We start from the raw sequence: 20,926 nt of genomic DNA, 5'->3' as shown, positions 1-20,926 counted from the left end.
ATGCTTGGGGAACATTTTTGCTCCAAAACGTCAACATCATGGCTATTTAATGTTCTTTTATCTTATAATTCCTTTATGCTTTATAGCACCTTTGAGGTCTTACATTGATTATGAAACTCAGTCCAGGGAGGTTGTTTCTTTTAGACACGTGTGTCATATATCATGTGTTTTTAAACCAGCCAATGACAGCTGGTTGTAGTCAGTGACAGGAGGAACACCCAGTAATTCAGTCCAGTAAGAAATGATGTGCAGTCCATGCATTTCTTATGCCACTAGGAATTAAAGGGGTTTATTTAGGAGGTTTGGTAACAGTCATCTGAAACTAACAAGGTACAGTGTATATTCCCGTTGAAGTGTTTGACAGTATTTACAGCTCTCCTCTTGAACACGACAAGATATTAAATTGTATAAAAATGTCTCTCTGAAGTATAATCACTTTGTTTTATGTCATACAAAAAAGACTTTCAGCAAACTGTGACTCTCAGTGGTGTCTGTACAAAACGCTCACTCCTTTCTCTTGATTCACGCATGGTTATGTTTTGGTTAAGCACTTTAGAAAAAGGACTAAGATAATGGATGAATGTGTGCATTGCTGAAGAGATGAAGTCTGTATTGATCTCCACTGGCTTCACTTGGAGACGTTGTGGATGTAACCATGAGCGGCTTTGCTGAAATCAGGAAAAAGCTGATTAAGGGTTAAGTTGTTCTTTGTGCAGGCAGAGTTAGTACCATACTTCTACTCCTCCAATGACCTGCTCAGGCTAATGATCACTACGTTTTTTCTGCATGGCCATCATCAGTTCTGACATGAAGTCTCCACCTCCTCCACCTCCTCCTTGCAGTGATGGTGTAGTCCTCTTTGGCGGAGCAGGAGGCATCTTCTTCACTGATCCAGAGGGCCGCACCACCGGCCTTGGGGCACTTGGGGCAGCCACAGCTGCAGGTGGAGGAGGCGGTGGAGGTGGAGGGGGTGCTCCAGCCCCTGTGAACATTGGCTGAGGTGGAGGAGGTGGTAGAAACCCTGGATCTGGTGGCGGAGGAGGCAGAGACATGTCCATATCCCTGAAAGAAGGAGGAGGCGGTGGTGGTAGAGAGTTCAGCGATGGTGGAGGAGGTGGCAGTGAACCAAAGCCTGTGGCTGGAGGAGGAGGTGGAAGGAAGTCTGGTGGGGCCTCTGAGAGGTCATCAGTGGGTGGAGGTGGGGGTGGAGGAGGGAGGTAGTCCATTGCAGGTGGAGGTGGAGGAAATTTGGTTGGCAGGTGATGGTGGGCGGCAGCAGGTTTTGAGGAATTCTTGGCAGCCAAAGGAGGTGGTGGGGGAGGTAACAATGGGTCAGGAGGTGGTGGTGGAAGGATCTCAGTTGAAGATGGGGGTGGAGGTGGAGGCGGAACATTTCCAAAGTCCTGAGGGGACAGAATAAAAAATAGTGATGCAACATGTACAGGAGATGAACAAGGGTTTTTTCCTTTTTTTTTTTTTAACAAAAGCTTGTGTGTGTGAATTTGCTGTTTTAAGCTTAATTGAGTGAATTGTGTGCTTGCCTGTAAACGAACATCACGTGTGTGTTTACCTGATCTGCTGTGCAGTTAGTAAGTCAACGAAATAAGCCACAGAGTACTTGATAATGAAGAGTTTTACCTTAGATACAGGCTCTGGTTGGGGCTTGGGAGCATGACCGTTAGCTTGGCTCGGTGATTTGGCTGGAAGAAGAGAAACACCGTGAGTGAACACACTGCACAAGGAAAGGTTTTGTACTAATATCACTACATCTGGGTAGTTTCACATCAGTGAAACACAGTAAAGAGAGCTTGTGTTGTACTACCTTTGATGGTGGGTGAGGGCGTTGACTGGTTGGAGCTTGATGGAGTGCTGCGGTTCGTCCACACAGAGTTGACAGCTGCCTTCTTCTCAGCAGTTTTATAGTTTTCATGCAATGACGCACCGTACTGGAAGTGTAAGAAAGGCATCACAGAGCCTGATCTTATATCCTCTGGTTTAGTGGAGAGTGTATTTTGTTGGTAAAAGCAGGGTTGTTGAAATTTACCTTTGCAATCCGTATTCCAGTCACCCAAAGATTCATGGCCCAAGCGTCATCACAGCACAGGTACTTGATGTACTGAGACTCCTTCTGGATCTGAGGATGCTATGGAGACAAATCAACATAATAAATATGGTTAGGCCAGTAAAGAACAGAAATCTGTTCACCTACCGTGTTCATTTCTTTCTCGCCATTTTAAAACAGCAGAACTTTGAGATTCATGTGGCTGGCTGTGAAGATTTGCTGCTTTTTGGCAGTTTTATGTGACAGTAAACTGAATATCTTTGGATTTTGATCTATTAGTTGGAAAAAAAAAACTAAAGATGTCAACTTGGGCTTTAGGAATTTGTAACAGTCTAGCAGGCAGCCATGTTTCTCAATTTTCTGACATTTATGGATTTATCTTGGAAAATAACTGATTGATAATGAAAATAATCATTAAGTTGCAGCCATAGCAGGTTTATGTAGGATACTTAATTCATGTAGTGAAAAAAAAAAAAAGTAGTGACAAAGTCCTATGCTTTAGGGCAGGGGTGTCCAAACTGTTCCACAAAGGGCCGGTGTGGCTGCAGGTTTTTGTTCCAACCAAGCAGCAGCACACCAGACCTGACTCATTTAATCAACTGATCTCAGTCTTCAGACAGTTGATTGGTCACACTGTGTGCTCTTCATTGGTTGGAACAAAAACCGGCCCTTTGTGGAACAGTCTGGACACCCCTGCTTTAGGGCCTTATGTCAGTCAGGAATCCTGATGATTAAGTGTTTTAAATTAGATGCTGTGGTGACCTTAATAATATCCTTGGTGCCACAAGGGGGCAGAGTGAGTCTAGAATAGAGTGTTTAAGGGCAACACCAATTAAATTGTATGCTTGTTTCCTGTTGGGTGTGGGATAATCCAGTTAGCAGAAGAAAAAAAGCAGAAAGCCTAAAGTAAACTAAACTTTAAACAGCTGCATCCTCAGTTACACTGTCGAGGACCATTAAGATGGTGAACTTTTGTGCTCAGATAGTCTTTGTTGTTGGTTTAATGATTCCAAAAATATTTGTTGTAGAATTTGTGCTGTAGAGGTCTAGAGTCAAATGTTTTCCCTTGACGAAGAAGTTAAATTTACACATAGTGTGATGGTATCAGTTGTACACACGAGGATGGTCTTAGAGATAAGCTCTGGTCCACTGAATATTCAGTATAACTGCTAAATGATGGTGCTAAATTCTTTTTCTGTCTTCCTCAAACTGCTGTAGGTTTTGGCAGCTCATAAACACTACCCAGAAATGTCTGTAAACACATTAACACATCGGCAGCTAAACATAGTCTCGGTTGGTATCATCTTCATAACTTGTACCACAGCTGTAGCAGCTTTTAGGTTTTACCGTATGATGCCTAAACAACAAGAGCACGAGTCCATGTGAAACCTGGCTAGCCTTCCAAATTTTCCACTCTGACAGGCCATTTTCCTTTGCCCTTGGACAAAAAGCACATTATTCTCCTCCCCTCAACTCAAACCTCGAGGACTCTGTCTTTCACTGCTAGGTAATTCCGTTTCCTTGCCTCTCTAAGCTCTTTTCGCTTTGATCCTCACAATCTAGTTTAATGGTATCTGCTGATTCTAGTGTTTCCAAGATAAGATAGAGGAAAAGAAAGAATGCAGACTTTCACATCCCTTTAATACTTGACCACCAACCTGCCTCATTCTCATTCTTTTTTTCATGTCAGCATTTCTCACTCTTCAATGAGTATTGTGGGCACCTCCCACCAGTGTTAATATTCTCAATTTTAAATGACTCTTTTAAGTAAAAATGTAATTTCTTTGAAAGAAATGTGAGGAAAATGCTTTAAAAAGTCATCTTGTTTACTTTCATTTGCATCGCCTTTAGCTAAACTGAATAAAACCGTGTCCTTTCACTTCTTCAAACTAAACTATTTATTGCATTTCACATTTCCAGTTAAGCATGCAGCTGTTTAGCTGACCATTGACTCCAAAACCACTATGCAGTAATAATCAGCTCTGAATTAGTATTTTGCACCATGTGCTATACTGTGTAAGATGAGCCCTGTAGTACGGACCAGGGAAATAGTAGTGCTCGATGTTACTGTAAATATGTTTGACATTACAGTTTAGGGAACATGCAGCTTCTCTGTTTGTTAATTCCACAGTAAAAGGGTGTGTGCACCTGATTGATTAAAAAAAAATAAAAAACACCAGATTTTAATCTTACCTTCAGAACAAAGCAGAAGTCAGTTGGGGCCTTGTATTTGTTCTTAAAGTCTTTGCCATAGTAGACATTTACGTTGTCGAACTGGAGAAAACAGACGAGGTCACGGGACGACTAAAAGGAAATAAAAGAGGATTAGATTGCAAGTTGATGTGCTGATCTTTTCTGTTCTCTTTTGCTTTGTTTTTTCTACACATTAAATCGAATATCTGCACAACTAATATACTCTATGAATGGCATGTTTGGAAATAGGGGCTGCCAAGAGATCTGAGATATACCACGATTGAATTTACTGTACTGTAGGTATCCAACAGAGAGAAAAAGCTCTAGTTGTATTCAGCAGAGCATGAAAGAGGAGTAGAGTTGATAAAGCAGAAATGCAACCAGTCCTGATGAAAAAATGAATAAACTGACCTTATATTTCATTGAGTTTCAGTTGACATTTCAAAAATATCTTTATATATGCAGGATTTTCATCTTTCACCACTGCTGTTTAACTTGCATGAGCACAGTTGAATGTATCCCAGATTAGAGTACTAGCTGTTGAATGTGTGTTTATTGTCTGGTCCTTGCCACAGATGATGTCCCCACTTTTGACCCCTAACCTTGGTCTTCCCTTTGGGCACGTAATAAATTCCCGAGGCCCTCAGCTGGAAGAGCCGCTGCTTCCAGGACTTCTTGCCGTCTTCTTTGAGGTGCAGCACCCCCTCGAGATCGGGCACAATGATGGAAGTCCCGCAGAAGTTCTCCTGTAGAGGCGAGGAAGGAATGAAAAGGGTCACCAAGACGAGCTCCCACTGGGAGAACTGTCACTTTAACAGAACCACTTCACCTGTGAGTTTGTGTGTGTGCATATAAGTTTTTTTTTTACCTGTATCAATATCTCCTTGTCCTTGTCTTTTATATCTTTGAGAGCTCTCTTATCCTTTTTCCACAGATAAAAGTTCTGCAGGAATAAAACATAAAGCACATTAATGATCACGAGTACAACTGATACAACAGTCTCCCAAAATATCAGCAACACAACTCAACTGCAACGTGGTTTTGAGTGAAATGTTTCAACAACTGTTGGATGGTTTGCTATTTTGAACTCTTTTGGATTGTTTTGGAACTCTCTCTGGTTTGAAAATCAAAATTCACGTTCTTTATGTTGAAAGTCATGTTACTTTGGTTTTCATTTGGTTTCAGCATTTCCTGTTTTATTTATTATTTGAAGCCCCATTTCTTGTGTATCTATCTATTAGCCTACTTTGTGCCTTTGTGTGGTTTGTCTGCCCTGGCCTGATTTGTGTCACCTGTTGCCAATTAGCCCCAGTGTATTTAAGTCTTGTTGATCCCCTGTCTCTTTGTCAGTTCATCTCTGTGCCTGAGTCTGTTCCTGTTGTCCTCCCTGAGTTTGCACATCTTACCCTGCCTGTCTTTGTTTGGGTTTTGCTTGGGTTCCTGCTTCAGTGTGGTTCTGGTGTTTGCTTCTTGTTTTCCCCATGGACTACCCTCCTCCTCTGATAATGATGATGATCCTCTGACTTTTGGTTTATGAGTAGTGATGTTAGCTTACTATCAGAATGATGCAAGTGGGGAAAAAAAATCACAATCTGCTTACAAAAACTCCCAAATCCCAATTCTTTGTCCCCGTATGACTGGGCTAGTTTGATTTCATAGTCTTAGCCTCTGTGTTCATTGTGTTCATGGTGCTGAGAAAAAGCCCAGAGGGAAATTCTATTCTGGTAGTTCTTGTCAAAAGTTAAAACTGTAAATTGATAGGGACATATTGTATAAAACAGATCTGTCTTTTGCTGGGGGACGTGGGAGACCCGATGGAGTCCTTTAAAAATGAGAATATCTCACCAATTTTCCAACCCGGCTATTTGTTTCTGCCAACAGACCGAATCCATTAAATATTCTGAGATTATAAAGGGATCCATTATATCAACAAACATGCCAAGACCTCACTGTCTTTTGCCTGAAGCTGTTTTGTCTGATATATTACAGTGAGGACATGAATGTAAGAGGTCATCCTGCATGGAGCAAAGATATCTCATAATTCAGACAACAATTCAGCAGTGAAAACAGCCAGATGTCGCTGAGCTGAAACAATGTGGAGATAGATTTGCACAAACCAAGGCCAAGAATAATGAACTAGCCAGTGTTGGACGTTTTGTACAATGAAGAGACTAACCTGTGGGTTTTTAAAAACCTCATATTTTTCTTTGCATTCTTTAAAGAGGACTTTGTTCTCGCTGTCCCTCGTCCACGCTGAGAGTGGCTCCACAAGGTTCTCGTGGTCTTCAAATGCCCGTTCTGCAAAAAGAAAGTTTTGTAGTGATAGTTCTCAGATGGTCAACCTAAAACCATATCATGACTAATTTTTATTAATTACTCTCAGTGAATAAGTTGTGGTTTGTAGAAAAATGAGACAATTTGTGCAGTCCAGAGGTTTTTCTTTTGAGTTTACATTGCATTTGTGGTTGTATTTAAAATGTTTTGTCTTTGTTATGAAATGAGTTTATTATCAGAGTCAGGAAGAAGTTTGTTCCTACTCCACAGTTAGGCAGCTAAAACAATTTGGTTCACGTTGTGAAACTGCAGTTCCCGGTGTCCAAGTCATGCAAAAGTTCTGCTTTTGCTTCTGAGTGACAACGGTCATTATTTGCATGTCTATGAGCGGCCACTTGTTCAAACAGTGGCGACACAGATCATTTCAGACATTAAAAGCAACCGATAGTGACCGTATTCTGGTGAGGACGGTCCAGAAAATGTGGAGAAGCAGTAAAACTTCTTACAAAATGGAAAGTCAAGTGAAGTACCTCTGCATTTTACATAAATACTGTATTTTAATGTATGCGCTTACTTTCCACATCTTACATCAGCCACAAGTAATAATTCAACACATTCAAACACTACTGCTGTGCTTTGGAAGATTTAAAATGCCTCCAGATTACTTTCTCACACTGAGTCTACAGTATATTATTATTCAAACCAGAATCTTCTGCTCTTTAATCTCTCTTTATATTCTCTGTGCCCCCTCTGTTTTAGCTGTGCACTATAAAACGTGCCAAAACAAACACTTTACCATATGCACAGTAGTTCACTCTGTCACAAAATCTTTAAATCAGCTGAGGTTGGTTCAAAGTCGCAGCAGTTTCGCAGCTGTACAATTGTCTATTTCCAGTGGGCTGAATGAAGGAAGGGCTCGAAAACATACAGCCCTCCTTATTTGCTGGAAGAACTTTAAATGGCTCTAAAGCTCGAAAACACATTAAGGGCACTTTCCACCTCTTCCTCCACCTCCTCCTCCACCACCTCCTCCTCCTCTTTGCTGCCCACCCACACACTTGGTGCCATAGATCTCCATCATGTACTGGGCATTCGAATGTGGTTTAGCCATGCTCCCCAATTACAGGTTACCAGCTGAGGCAGAGGTACGCATTAAATAAATTGCTGCCAGGGTTCCAGTCTATAGTTTGACTATTACAATCATTAAATGGATGGTGTGACTTTGCTGCTGGAGTGAGTTACTAAGAGTAAAAATCCCTTTGAACTGTTTAAACCACATGGTGTGTTGCGGCAGAGTGGATGGTGGTGGTGAACATGTGGGTGAATTTAACAGCCAAGATTTTGTTTTTTAAAAGATGGTGATGCTGTGGAGCTCTGTGGGTGTTTACTACACATGACTAGCCTTGACTTTTTTATTGATAAAGGTTAAATGTAGGTTAAAATGTCATAGTAGTTAGAACATAGCACACCCTGGGGGGTTTACACACATTACCCACAAAATGAATGAACAGTTTCCATTGTCAAGCTGTCTTGCTACCCAGTTACTCAGAGGTGACAGAAGACCCTGCTCTCCCTCATGCCTATGAGTCAGATAGCCTACACAGAAAAATGTATGAGTACCTTTCTGTGTCTCAGACAGCTAATTTAAACATGGGCTGTCATTTGGTTAAAAATAGACAGTGTTGACCACAGGGAAACACACATTTCCTCATTTGTACTGGCAGCATAGATAAATCATCTTTATTATCAGATTCTGTCATGTCCAGAGAGTTTGTCAAATTGTAAGATTGTTAAAGGTTTATTTACAGCATCGAATGTCCTTGTTGTTCGGTATACAGCTATGTGGTATGTGGTATACAGCTTTACAAACACGCTCCATTAAAAATCTGCCTAAAGTTTGTGTTTTTTTGTTTTTGAGTTACTGCAACAAATGCACCTGTTCCTCCTGTTATAGCAACATTTGACAAAAATGACAGTTGCCAGATGTTTTAGGAAATTATTCCTTTTTTTAAACATACAACTGTAAAATTGTGACCGATTTTTAAAGATCTTCAATGGGAATGAATGGACTAGAGGAAGAGTGCCACAGACAGGGCACTGAAGTTTTGCAAAATGGACTCGCTCCTTCTTGGTTTTGGTATTTTAAGGGAATTTGTTGAAAATGAAAAAAAATATGCAATAATTCCAGGCTTATCCTTTAATTTAGTGAGTCACAGCTTAACTAGCTGGATATAAAATTACCTGAATATAATTTTCAAACAAAACAATATTGTCTTGCTCATGAAGGTTAATGGTTTTACCACCAGTATTTCATCAAAACAGTTTCGCGACAGAGTGCAATGACTCCTTGTTCGTGCTATATAAGATTGGTCCTTTAAAAATATGATTTATCTCCGTAACCATCTGATGAAGTTGTTAGAAAACATGGAAAACAGATGGTAATGACCGGCTGGAGAATCTGATGGCGGGAAAGTCCAACAGCTGAAGTAAATATAGCACAGACTGCTCAGATGGAGGATTGAGATCATAAGGCTCCTATTTCCGTATGACAGCAAGGATGACTGACAGTGTCCAATACAACAAATTAAACCCACCTGTCTGCACTGTTTGTGTGTGTAAGAGACAGAAAGATAGAGAGACCATAGGAGAGAGAGAGGAGGAGGGAGAGAGAGAGAGAGAGAGAGAGAGAGAGAGAGAGAGAGAGAGAGAGATGAATGGGAGTAAGATCAATGTTTCATTGTGAGCTCGCTGCAGCATGGCTGCCATCATGCCAATAAAAACACAGTCCGTCATCTAGACCAGGATGAAATATCCCACACTGTACATTGTGTGTGTGTGTGTGTGTTTAGTTGACAGTTCATTTAAAAACACACTGAAGGCTTATGTTGTTAAAGTGGTTATCTACCACCCCTGTGTTTCTCTGGTTTGTTTGTTGATATATTTGCTGCTCAGCTAGTCCTTATTGCTGCTGTGTTCCTGCTCTACATTACCCAGAAATCACCAGGAACCACCAGGAACATGACATCTTTTCCTTTGTATTTTCTGTTCAGTTTTCATCAGCCAGTGGCAGCACAGTAAAAGCAATGGGGATTGTTGATAGATTAAGCACTGGTCATAAACTCTCCTCAGCCTGTGTGCTTTTGTTACCTCCCAGGTTAGAAGTGTGGACTTACCGCCACACAGGGTCCACCACGTGTTACAGTATATTACTGTGTTAAATTTTACTGCAGTAACTCACCAAGTTGCAGTTCGGGGTTGGTCTCACACAAGCTCCAGTCCACATTGCAGTCACAGTGAGTCTTTTCAAACAGGTTGTCCAAAACGTCCCTGACGGTCTGCCTCTCGTCGACCATCAGAGTTTTGGAGCTGCCGTCATTCATGAGCACCTTCACCACCAACTGTCAGAAAAATGTGACTTTATTTTACTTTGCATTATTAAACTATAAGACAAAAACTGGTCATTTTCCATTTGCCTTTTCTTCTTGTTACCGTGGGGACACAGCTACACTTGCTATTACCCCATTTCCAGTTTTTGTGCAAAGCTAATTGTCTCCGGACTGCAAAGCACTTATATGAAAGTTGCATTAATCTTCTCATCTAACTGTCTGCTGTCTGCAAGAAAGGGAGTAAGCATGACTTGGAAAATGTTAAACCATTCATCCAACCAAGTGTTGGTTATAACAAAAGGTTTTCAGTGTCTGCGTGACGGATTGAAGCCAAAGGTTTCCAACATGTTGTGGACAGCAGCGTGTGCCTCTAGAGTGAGACATCAAATCCAGCCTTAAACCACATGCAAGTTGTTTATTTGCCAGTTTAATTACAGGCTACATACAGTAAATGGTTGTTTCTGTCTCCTAGGTTTAGCTTTACAAGACGGGATCGAGCATCAGCACTTCTGTCTCTCCACTCTGCTGAACTTCTTCTGCTTTTTAGTAATTTCTTCTCAATTATATGCATCTCTTTTTGCAGTCTTAGTGCCTCCTCCCAAGCTGGCTGAGATAAATTTTGCCCTGGAGCAGAGAAGCACTTTCCTCATAGGCCCATATGGCTTCACACTTCCTCTCATCTGGAAACAAATCCAGCTTTGGGAGGCAGAGGAGTTTCACAGAACCAAGGTCAGCCAGTCTCTTTCCTTATGTCATAAAAATGTGGATTTCAGAGATGTTATCACAAGAAGGTTTAGAGTGATATTAGGTCTTGGCCCTCCCTGGAAAACAATATGGTTTTGGCATGTGGTTGAATGAAATGTCATTAGATAGCTAATTATTTTTCCTAATACAGTTTTCTGTTTGTTTTTTTTCTTGTGCAAGATAGATGTCTTCAAAATGTACGGTCCAAACTGAAACCAGTAGGTTTTTCAGAAACCTGAGGGTGCATTCTGCTGAAACCACAGAGAGCACACCCTGCACTTCTGTGTCTAACAACTCAGAGGCTGATGTTCCTGTGAAAGTGGTCAGAGGTCTGTGTTTCCTCAGCATTTGCACTCAAACAATAATTTAGAAATTTTAGAAAGAAGAGTTTAACAAGCAAACAGGCCATTAATACCGTTATACCTGTACCGTGAGTGGAAGTGTAGAACACGACAGAGCATATCAGTCACATCACTTATGATAAAAGTGTGGTATGCAATTGGCATGAAGTTAGTTTGACTTTGTGTAAAGCTGCAGATCCTGAGCTTTGCATGCATGACCACATGTCTGCACTTGTGTGTTCTGCTTTGAAGATGAGACCACATATCACCCAAAGAGGAAGCCGTGCTGTCCTTGATGACGCTGGCTGGATAAAAGTAGCCATCCGTTACCGTGACTGATGGCTCTTCCAAAAGAAAAGAAAGGAAGAAAGAAAGAGCCATGCTATGCTTGAACATTACGTCTTTTACAGAGCAGACCATGTAGCCGTAATTCACAATGTCTTTAAAGTTTATCGTTGCCAGTGGATATAAAAGCAGAGCTGCACACTCCTGCAGTTGGTCGTCTTACCTTTTTCACTTTAGCTTCCTTGAGCTTCTCAAGAGCAAGCTTGATTTTGTCTGCTTTCATCTGAGCCTCAAGTTCCTCCTAAAAAGGACAAAAAATTGTTTAATTATGGTGAAGAATAGATGTTCATCTGCTTTTAGTTTTGATCTGGTATAAGTGTGATAAATACTATCATAACATCACTGAGTTAAAGCGACACTTGTTTACTGGGGAAAATCAGCACCAAGAAATCATCTTTGATGTCAGTAAATGTCATGTCATAACTTCAAGGGAATAGTTGGGAGCTGAAAACGTACAAATTAAATAAAGAAGACATAACATGTTTATTAGTGAGCTTTACAGAGGAGCTGGCAGACAAAATCTGTTACCTTTGGACTGAGCAAGGCTAGTTTCCAGTCTTTATCCACAGCTAAGCTAACTTTATATGTACCATACAGATATGTGAGCGGTATCAGTCATCTTATCTAACTCTCAGCGGCAAAGCAAATAAGAGTACTGCTCAAAATCTTGAGCTTTGATAATAAATGGTGCTTAAGGTAAATGAGGGTGCAAAATATCTGGTGACTCCATTTCTGTGCCTGTAGCATCTCAGTGCTGCTCAGGAGGTGCAGTGTTTTGTTTAGATTTACTTTTAATTTCATACATTCTCATGGGTGGAGAAGTGTCCATTCAGGAATTTAATTTGTTAAATTACATCTACTCTGCTGGAGCTCAGGTAGCAGGGATACAATGCCCTTTTCTTTGTCTTATAAGTCAGGTGTGTTTTCCTGCCTACAGCGCAGTTTTAATGAATTTGTGCACCTCTACCTAACAATGACGCATTCTCTGCCTCAGCACAGCTGGTGTTTTTACCTCAGAAAGATGAGGTAACAAGTTCTGCTAAAGCAATAAGCTCCCGTCTGGCTTCACCTCCGACCACTGCCACATCCTACCTCCCCTGCTCCAACCTTTGGTATTGATCCTGCTACTCTTTCCTGCTTCATGGACGTATGTGTTTGATCTGTTCCAGACAGACTCTCGGCTGCTTCGCCTTGCAGAGGTCTATGTAACTGTAACAGACGCCTCTGTCCGGGAACCACTTCGCCATGATCTCACCGTCCAACTGTTATAAGAGCAATACCACTCTTCCCAGTTCCACAAAGACAAAAAAGGACTCACCAGAAATTTATATGCTGGGAACTGGTGATGTTTTTGTTGCAATACTGTCTTGGCATGAATGGCTTAGAAAGCACTTACTCATTGTAAATCAAGACACCCCCAATAAAACAGAGATTGTGACATTACTGCTCCTGTCTGCTTCATGTTTCTACTCTTCCATATTGTATTTTAACAGCCTAACGATGACGACGATGACAACAGCTCTTCAACTTGAAACTGTACCAATGTGCCTCACAATTTTCTTTTCTTAAATTTTAAAACAGGTCCCAGTAAAAGGCAGCTGCAGAGTTGTGATTGTTGTCTAGTCATGTTGACGAACTGTGCACAGGCTGACACACCTTTGAAGGCTTTGTAGACTGAGGAGGCGGAGGTGGTAAAGGGGAAGCAGCAGAAGAGGCTGGGGTGCTAACATTGCTGCTTGTGCTGCTCGCCGGGGATACTGGTGAAGCGTACATAGAGGCAGGGTGGGTGCTGAGGCCTGTGGGTGGTGGTGGCGGCAGGCCTGACGAGGGCTGTGGCGGCACCTTCAGACCTTCTATCTCTGCAGCAATTTTCTCTTCAGTTGCATTGAGGTCAGCCACCAAATCAGCCATGAGCGCATCCAAATCATTGTCCTCCAGTTCATGGAGAGACTCTGGTGTTAGAAGCAGAATCAGAAGAAATAAGTCTGTATATTTGTGCCAAGAATATTTTACAGTTACATTAATAGTCTGAGGAGTTTTCTCTCTATCAAAATAGATGACCAGTCAGTTAAAACATATTGTCATGTCGAAAATGCCGTAGTTCCTTTTGAAATAAAACTTTCAGTTTTTAATGTTCGTTCCTTTTTGTGTTTTTACTCAGCTCTGCAGTACAGTAACTGTCACATCAATGGTATTACACTGTAGTACACTCCCATTTTAGCCAACAACGTGCACTCTAAGTAGTATAATGTACTTAAGTACATTATACTACTAGAGAATTAACTAACTAGAAATTAACGTTGTGTCACATGGATGCTTGTGAAAGTTGTAACCATGAGAATCTTTCCCATCATAACCTTTCACGTCATGTGGGAGGCAAATGGAACCATTGATATTGTGACTGACATTGCTACAAAGGCAAACACTGAGTAATTAGCAGGTAGAGTGACCTTAATCTTCATCTGAAATCACATCTTAAACAGAAGCCACATGTACTACAGAGCAACTGAATGCTGAAATTGATTATGGTTAATTAACTGGTTATTCCTTAAACATGCAAAATATTTTGATCTTCACCAGCTGGCTTGTTCCTGAAACTGAAAGTTCAACACTCAGCTCTTTGTGGTATCTCTTCACACATGACAGACAAAATGTTAAGTCACCATTCAGGTCAGTGAAGCCGATGGAGAAGTTGACTTCTGTGTTGGTGGTGGGGAGAGAGTGGGGAGGTTCCGTTTCCTGTTCGAGACTCTGCAGGAAAGAATGAACAAAGCGGTGTGTTTATAAGAGCATGAATACAATATCTGTACAGCTACAGGACCCCCAGAGACTCTGTGAGTTAATCCACAACACATTCTGAGTGCACTGTAACATAAACTATTCCCAAAACATTATGTAAGAAAGTATAATGTTTACACTTGTAATGTTACATGTTTTTAGATCTTACACCTAACAGGGCTTCTATGTGTAATACTACGCCCACAACCCCACAACCCCACACACACCCTGGTGACATGGAAGTGATTTAAAATGACTGGTGGGCTCGAAAACAACATCAAAGCGATCAGCAGGGTTTTTCACTAAGGAAAAAAAAAGTGTAATCTCTAGCTGGCTCATGAGTTTGCCATTTGACCTCCCCGCTAAAAGAAAGTGTAATTTATGGTTGTTAGATGACCACAAAGAGTGTTTCCCCCCGCTGCGTGTGTTGTGCTTGCCAGTCTAGAGTATCTCAGTGATCGATGGTGGGTTTTAGTGAGTTTGTCATCTGTCTTTAAGGGAGAAAAGTCTATTTAAGGTATTAGGTGAGAGAATTAACCCTGGGAAGTCTGGATAAAATGGATAATTGTGTATGTGTTGCCTGAAAAAAATATAATCCCTTTCAAGCACAAATTATATATTAATTGTTAAAACAAAGAGCATCTAGAGCATCATCTGTCACAGCAGAAAAAAAGATAAATTCATACTATAAAAATAAAATGTTAAAAGTCTGTTCTGTATTTCATCTTAAAAATAATATAATAACCTACAGACTTAAAAATAATAAGTAATAATAATAATATATGAAACTTACAAGAAAAAAGTCTTAAGATGTGGAATGAAGTGCTGGAATAAAATTGTCACACTTTATGTCCTGCAGTTGCCATGACAACTGGCTGAGCTTACCTGAGTGAGGAGGTCCATCTCCCCCAGCAGGTCGCTGAACATGGCGTCAATGTCGTCCATCTGGTTAAAGCAACAACAGAAATGTCAAGACACAGAAAATGCTCAGAGATCAGACTTCAAACTATTTTCCTGTGTAACAAAAACTCCTCACTGCTGCGGGACCGAGTGCATCAATGAGCTGTATTGATTGGTGCTGCAAGGCAGCAAAGAATTTTCATTGATTGGATATGGTTGTCGTGACGAATGACAGGCAGGAATGTGTGAAGAGGTAAATCCATTTGCATGGAGACACAAATGTTAAATACACATGTATGTTGCACAGCCTGTGGTAAGACACAGTACTGCTACTTTACTTTGAAATGTGTGCAGTTGTAATATGCGCCCTGAGGCTATGCTATCTTGCAAAACATCTCCAACCCAGAGAGAAGGAAGAAAACTATGTATGCGCAGCTTCCAGGCATTCATCTCTTTGCCAGAACTTGTTGTATCTTGTTACACATTGAACTGGAAGGTGTAATGCTATTTTATTTTTGCATTTTCTGTCAGTTTCAGAAGTATTTTTTCTTTTTTTTTTAAATTGTGCCTGTGCCAATCATTATGAAAAAAACATTACAGATACTGTATGCTGCAAAATGACAGTATCAGTATCTGTACAGCTGACTTGCACAACGAACTGCTACAGTTCTATATAGTTTAATCCTGACATATGGCGTGAAATGTCAGCATCATCAGGGTTCATTATTTCAGTTTAGCAGCACAATAGCCTGAGGGACGATTGTAGTAGCTATGTTTTTCCTCAAAACAACCCCTGAAGATTCGCTCGAGATTTCCATCTGTAATTATGTTCAGTAAGCTGTCTCTCATGTATCATTTGAAGCCTCATTTCTTAAAGCAAATGTTATGATGGGCTAGAATGTGCAGTCAAAACAGACTCCATGTTTTCTTACAGTGGACCGTAACCAGTAGTAGTCAGAAACAGGACTTCTGTGAAGGTGTGAGTGGGAGTTCATGTAGTCACAGCGGGGCATAGATGGACCGTTTCATTTAATTTTTTTTTTACTAAAGATTTAATGGATAATAGTGTGAGTCAGTCGCTTGGTTGGTCATTTCACCACTTTGGTCCAGACTGAAATATCTTATCTATGGCTGGATGAATTGCTATAGAAATCCATACAGTCATGTATGATCCTCAGAGGATGAATCCTACTGATTTTGGTGATCGCCTGACTTTTCCTCTTGCACCATTAACATTCAACTGAAAGTACCTCTTTGCCCCGGAGGAGCCCCACAGGGGCGCGAGTATGGCTGTAGAGTCTGAGTCTTAAAGCAAATTCAGTGTTTTACATGGGCTACACATGATGACTCACAAAGATGGGAACATGGTCACCAAAATATGAATGAAACAAAGCATTTTGTTCATTCAGTGCATCAGCAATGCTTATTTTGGATCAGTCTAACAGTTACGAGTTAGCATGGCTATCTTGAAACTGTGCAATACCTAAGTTAGAAGCAATGTGCAAAACTGGACAGTTTGGTTGTAGCATATGTTGTGTTGTGGTTAGTATTAGAAATATGGTACGGTTAGGTTAAAGTTTGATGTGTTTAAGGTTTAAGGAAACAATCTATGGGCTGTGACCTCTGCACAACTCAGTAAGATCTCGTAGTGGCTTTAGCCATTGCTTTTTTTTTTGTTTACACCTCACTTTTAGCATACTGTTAGCCACTAACCCACAAAATTTGGTTTTTAAATCAGCCCTCCTTCACACCTCCAGTCTCATTGGTTTAACTCAACCAATGAGATTTTCACTCTCTCACTGAAATGTTTGCCAAACAAAATCTCCAGTCTTCACTGTTTTTATTTGGCTGCTATGGTACATTAGATGTGCAAATATTATCTTTTACAGAGTGGTACTCACAGCTTTCACCTCATCAGAGTTTGGAATCTGTTCGGAAAACTTTATGGACCAGCAAGAAAAGAGAAAACATTTGCAAGAATTTAATCAAACAACACCCGAAGCAAACCCTAAGTCACAGTGTGAAGGAGAAAAGTGTGACATGATGTTTCTCATTTGAATGTGAGAGGGATCAGTAGTGTTGCAACATCTAACAGATGGCGTCTGCATGTATGGTTTATAAGACACCGCATACCTTCTGATTCCATATATCAAACCGAGGCACGCTGTTAGATAAAAAGTTGCACAACTTCTCTTAGTGTGATGATATTAACACCCATTTTGCGTACTGACTGAACTTCTTTGAGTGTCAAGATGCAATTTCCACTCAACGTGCATGTGTGGGTCTTTCTAACAGTTGTAGCATGTGGGCTCACTCCTCCATTCCTTTACACGAATGGCTTTCCCCTGAGGAGGAAGTGGTGAAGGGCAAACTTCCTGCCAGTTGAGATGCTGAAATTGTGTGCGAAATGGTAACATGAGCGTCCACAAACTTAATGTGACAGTTTTCTTCACTAATGTTATGCCACATTTTAATGGTCGGAAAATCTAATTTGTATGGCCTTGTTTACGCATACAATATTCTGCATGTTGAGTAATCAAAACATCAAAAGATTAAGGGCAAATGCAACCACACGTACAAAACTTGAAATAAAACACTAAAGTAAGTGTTCTCACTATGTCCAACTCCTCAAGTATTTTCGTATCCTGAGTCATTTTTACCTCTTCCTCCTGTGCAGTCACATTTTATTTTTATGTTATGATACTCACAATACAACAGATCTCACGCTACAACGCCAGTTCTTTGCTCACTCACAACCACACAGCACAAGTAAACATTGTGAGGGCACCATGGTACTTTCAATGTGTATTTCTCAGGACACACAAGAAAAAAATAAAAGATTGTATCAGCCAGTTCAGCCCTGGCAGCTGCTTTAGAGCCCAAACGCATCGAATGGACCATGAACAGCAAGTGTTGCTTTTGCTCAGAAGTTGAAAACAAACAAGCATCTGCTAATGGAAGCAAATGCTGAACCGCTTTTAAAGCCACTTCTTCTTTTTCAGATGAATAGATTCTTTTCATAATCGAATGGCACATGCTCCACCCATCATGTGGTACATTAAACACAAGGAAGTAAAACACTTGTATGCATTACTTCTTTCGTTGGTGTGACACTGCCAATAGAACACAGACGAACCACAGTAAGGGATTTAACCTTGGCCTTGTGTCATTAGGTCCGTATCAGAATGATTGTAATTTACTTTTACATGAGTATAATTAAAGGAATAGTTTGACAGTTTGGGAAATAGGCCTATGCTTAATTGCATTCATGCTGGAAACAACTAACGTAGCTCTGTCTTAAAGTAACACAGTCCAACTTTTGTTTTTATACAGAAACAGGCAGCTTGCTGTAGCTTCATTTAGTATTCAGACATGAGAGTGGTACGGCTCTCATCTCATCTGCTCATCAAGCTTTCAGCAAGAAAACAATCACGCGTATTTTTCCAAATAGCCAACTCTGCCTTAAAAAAAAACACATCTTTGGTGTGGATAGTGGGGTTGGCATGGATCTGTTGTGAAATCATGCAGAAGATTTTTATCAGCAACTTTGGAGGACCTTTTTAGTTAGAAGTGGAAGACCGGCATGACTAATGCTATTTGAAAGAGAGATTACAGATGCATAAAGTGCTCTGACGTGAGCTCAGTTTTGCATTTCAATTGAACATGTTTCTACAAGGATACAAAACCGGTGACAACTGTAGATTGTTACCTGTGAGGTGAGATGCAGAGAATAGTGGGAGAAGTTACTATCCGTCAAGAGGTGCATTTACTGTACAAGTTTCTCTTTGTGAACTTATGATTCACATTCACATTTCTTTGGATAAAGGAATACTATCATAAAAGCATGTCACTGCTTTTTCACACCATTTCTATTTTCTTTCCAGAAACCGCTCTGAAAATATGTGATTTGTCAGCATTCATAAATATTATTGGAAACACTCGAGCATGAAGTCTGGCAATCCTCCAAACTCATACAATGCATTGTGAAAACACACCACTTCTGCTTCTGGTATTCACTGGAATAAAAGACTGAAAATGTGGCATGCAAGTGACTTTGGCATTCCTATAGAAAACAGTCCCCCCCCCCCCCCCCTTAAATAATCTCAAATATATGTCTCAGCCTTTTTTTTATAAGTCCGCACATGTGTAACTCAAGCTTCAGGCAAGAAAATGGAAAGCAGACAATAACTCTGAGTCACCGTATCGAAGCTCCGCATGTTTAGCATAATGTACAGAAAACTCCTCTCTTACTCAGATCAATTGTCTATACTTAGGTCTTAGGCAGATATTTACAGAACTGAATGCACTCCACTGTGAAGTAGACAAATTAGGGATTAGGGCAGCAGAAAAAAAAAAAGCAGCGTAGGGCATAAAAACCATGAATCATAACTGCCATTTACCAAAACACAAAATCTGATGTATGTTTGCTGAGGAGGGTTTGTGTTGACATCAAACTTAGACGTTAAAACCACAAGACCTACAGTACTTTAGAAACGGGGTATAGGTTATGTACATATCTAAATGCAAAATCCCTGTGAGTCATTCGACGGTGAGTGTAAACGTGTTTTCTTGCTTGACAACACTCAACAGCAGAAAACAGTCTGTCAACTAAATGTTTTTTTTCTCCATCATTTCAAATGGACACGTTCGACGGTACACGGCACACGTAACTCAGTGTTTCTGTGATTTAATCTCATCTCACAAGCCAAATGTACAAAATGTTCCTATCATCAGCAACAAACTGACGGCACTCTTAGCTTTAAAATAAGAGGCCAGCCCTATTAGTTTCATGTGGTTATTGAGTCATACAGCAGCCTGACATTAGAGTTGGGTCCACCCAACTGGAAAGCAGACAAGAACAAAGATGAACTAACACCCTTTTCGTCATATTAAAATACACCTAATGGCTGCCTTATCCCTGAACAGCAACCTAATAAAGGATCTTAGGTGACAATGACAGTTTCGTGTCTTTTCTTTTCAGTCTGTTTTAACAGAATTTGACAACTTTTTGAAAGTTTGTATCACAAAGGAGGCTTTAAATGACAAAATCTGATAGGATGTCTAAGATCTTCAGTCTGTGCTATGAACATTATCTGTTATGTCTTGTCTAGACTAGTCTAGTTTGAGGTAATCTGCTGAAACTGGATCAAGAAAAAACTATTCTATTTGACAGCGCCATCAACGAAAACAACAAAGACTCATATGCAGAACAGTCAAAGTCCTGTACGCTCAGAGCAAAGCAGCTACGGGTGTTAACCGTTAACTGAAGGTACAACATCCAATATAACAGAGCTGTAACTCACCTTTTCGAATGTTTTAATCCGTGTTCCACCAGTTACTTTCGAGATAACAGCTTCATGGACATCAGTTCCACGTAAAAATATTATTCTCTAATAAATCTCAACACAAAACCAAAAATAGTCATATACAGACGGATATGGGTGTGTTGATGAGGAGTGCATCTGGCATACTGACTGTTGACTTCTTCCTGCATAATGCGGAAGTTCAGGTCTAGACCTGTCACTACATTCCTCCTTAGAGCTCAACACTTTCACAATAGTCTTGTCTGGGCCGTCCCCTCTAAACAGTGCTCCTTATCTGCGCTGTACTGCAACTGTCACAAAGCTGCAACCAGGGACAGACCAAGAGAAAACCAAGAGGTTTGCTATGACTTCCAATCAAGACCATGGTGATGACTGACAACCACTTGAGCAGATGATGAAGTACGTGGAGAGAGAGAGAAAAAAAAAGTCCTGGTTGGATCGAGAGAACGGCTGAATCAGCACGAGGAATGTGACGGGTCTCGGTTAATAATTCACCTCACTGAAACTGATTTACAGCAGGTCTTTAGACAGGAGCGGTAATGTGGCACGTCACAGTGGTGGAGGGTAACAGACCAGAAA

At 40.6% G+C, this 20,926-nt stretch overlaps 1 protein-coding gene across 1 annotated transcript; it reads right to left on the bottom strand.

The window, feature by feature from the left end:
* Positions 1-761: 761 nt before the first annotated feature.
* LOC121200476 (amyloid beta (A4) precursor protein-binding, family B, member 1 interacting protein) lies at positions 762-20,522 on the bottom strand. The gene is made up of 14 exons (XM_041065799.1): positions 20,327-20,522; positions 15,009-15,068; positions 14,009-14,096; positions 13,002-13,297; positions 11,509-11,586; positions 9,768-9,927; positions 6,432-6,553; positions 5,124-5,198; positions 4,858-5,001; positions 4,256-4,366; positions 2,045-2,143; positions 1,823-1,946; positions 1,639-1,700; positions 762-1,403 (listed from the first exon to the last, which is right to left on the bottom strand). The coding sequence occupies exons 2-14, from the start codon at positions 15,066-15,068 to the stop codon at positions 762-764; spliced, it is 2,061 nt and encodes a 686-aa protein (XP_040921733.1). The 5' UTR covers positions 20,327-20,522.
* Positions 20,523-20,926: the final 404 nt, after the last annotated feature.

This window comes from Toxotes jaculatrix, chromosome 20 (genome assembly GCF_017976425.1).
Source record: "Toxotes jaculatrix isolate fToxJac2 chromosome 20, fToxJac2.pri, whole genome shotgun sequence".
Lineage (NCBI taxonomy): Eukaryota > Metazoa > Chordata > Actinopteri > Toxotidae > Toxotes > Toxotes jaculatrix.
The sequence above is the reverse complement of the archived record's forward strand: the minus strand, read 5'-3'. Positions and strand labels throughout refer to the sequence as shown.

Excerpts from the sequence above, each read along its gene's own strand:
- LOC121200476 (XM_041065799.1), bottom strand. The coding sequence starts at position 15,068 with ATGGACGACATTGACGCCATGTTCAGCGACCTGCTGGGGGAGATGGAC. Across the intron at positions 14,097-15,008 it reads AGATGGACCTCCTCACTCAG|AGTCTCGAACAGGAAACGGA; the intron begins GTAAGCTCAGCC and ends TCTTTCCTGCAG. Across the intron at positions 9,928-11,508 it reads AGGAAGCTAAAGTGAAAAAG|TTGGTGGTGAAGGTGCTCAT; the intron begins GTAAGACGACCA and ends TTTTTCTGACAG.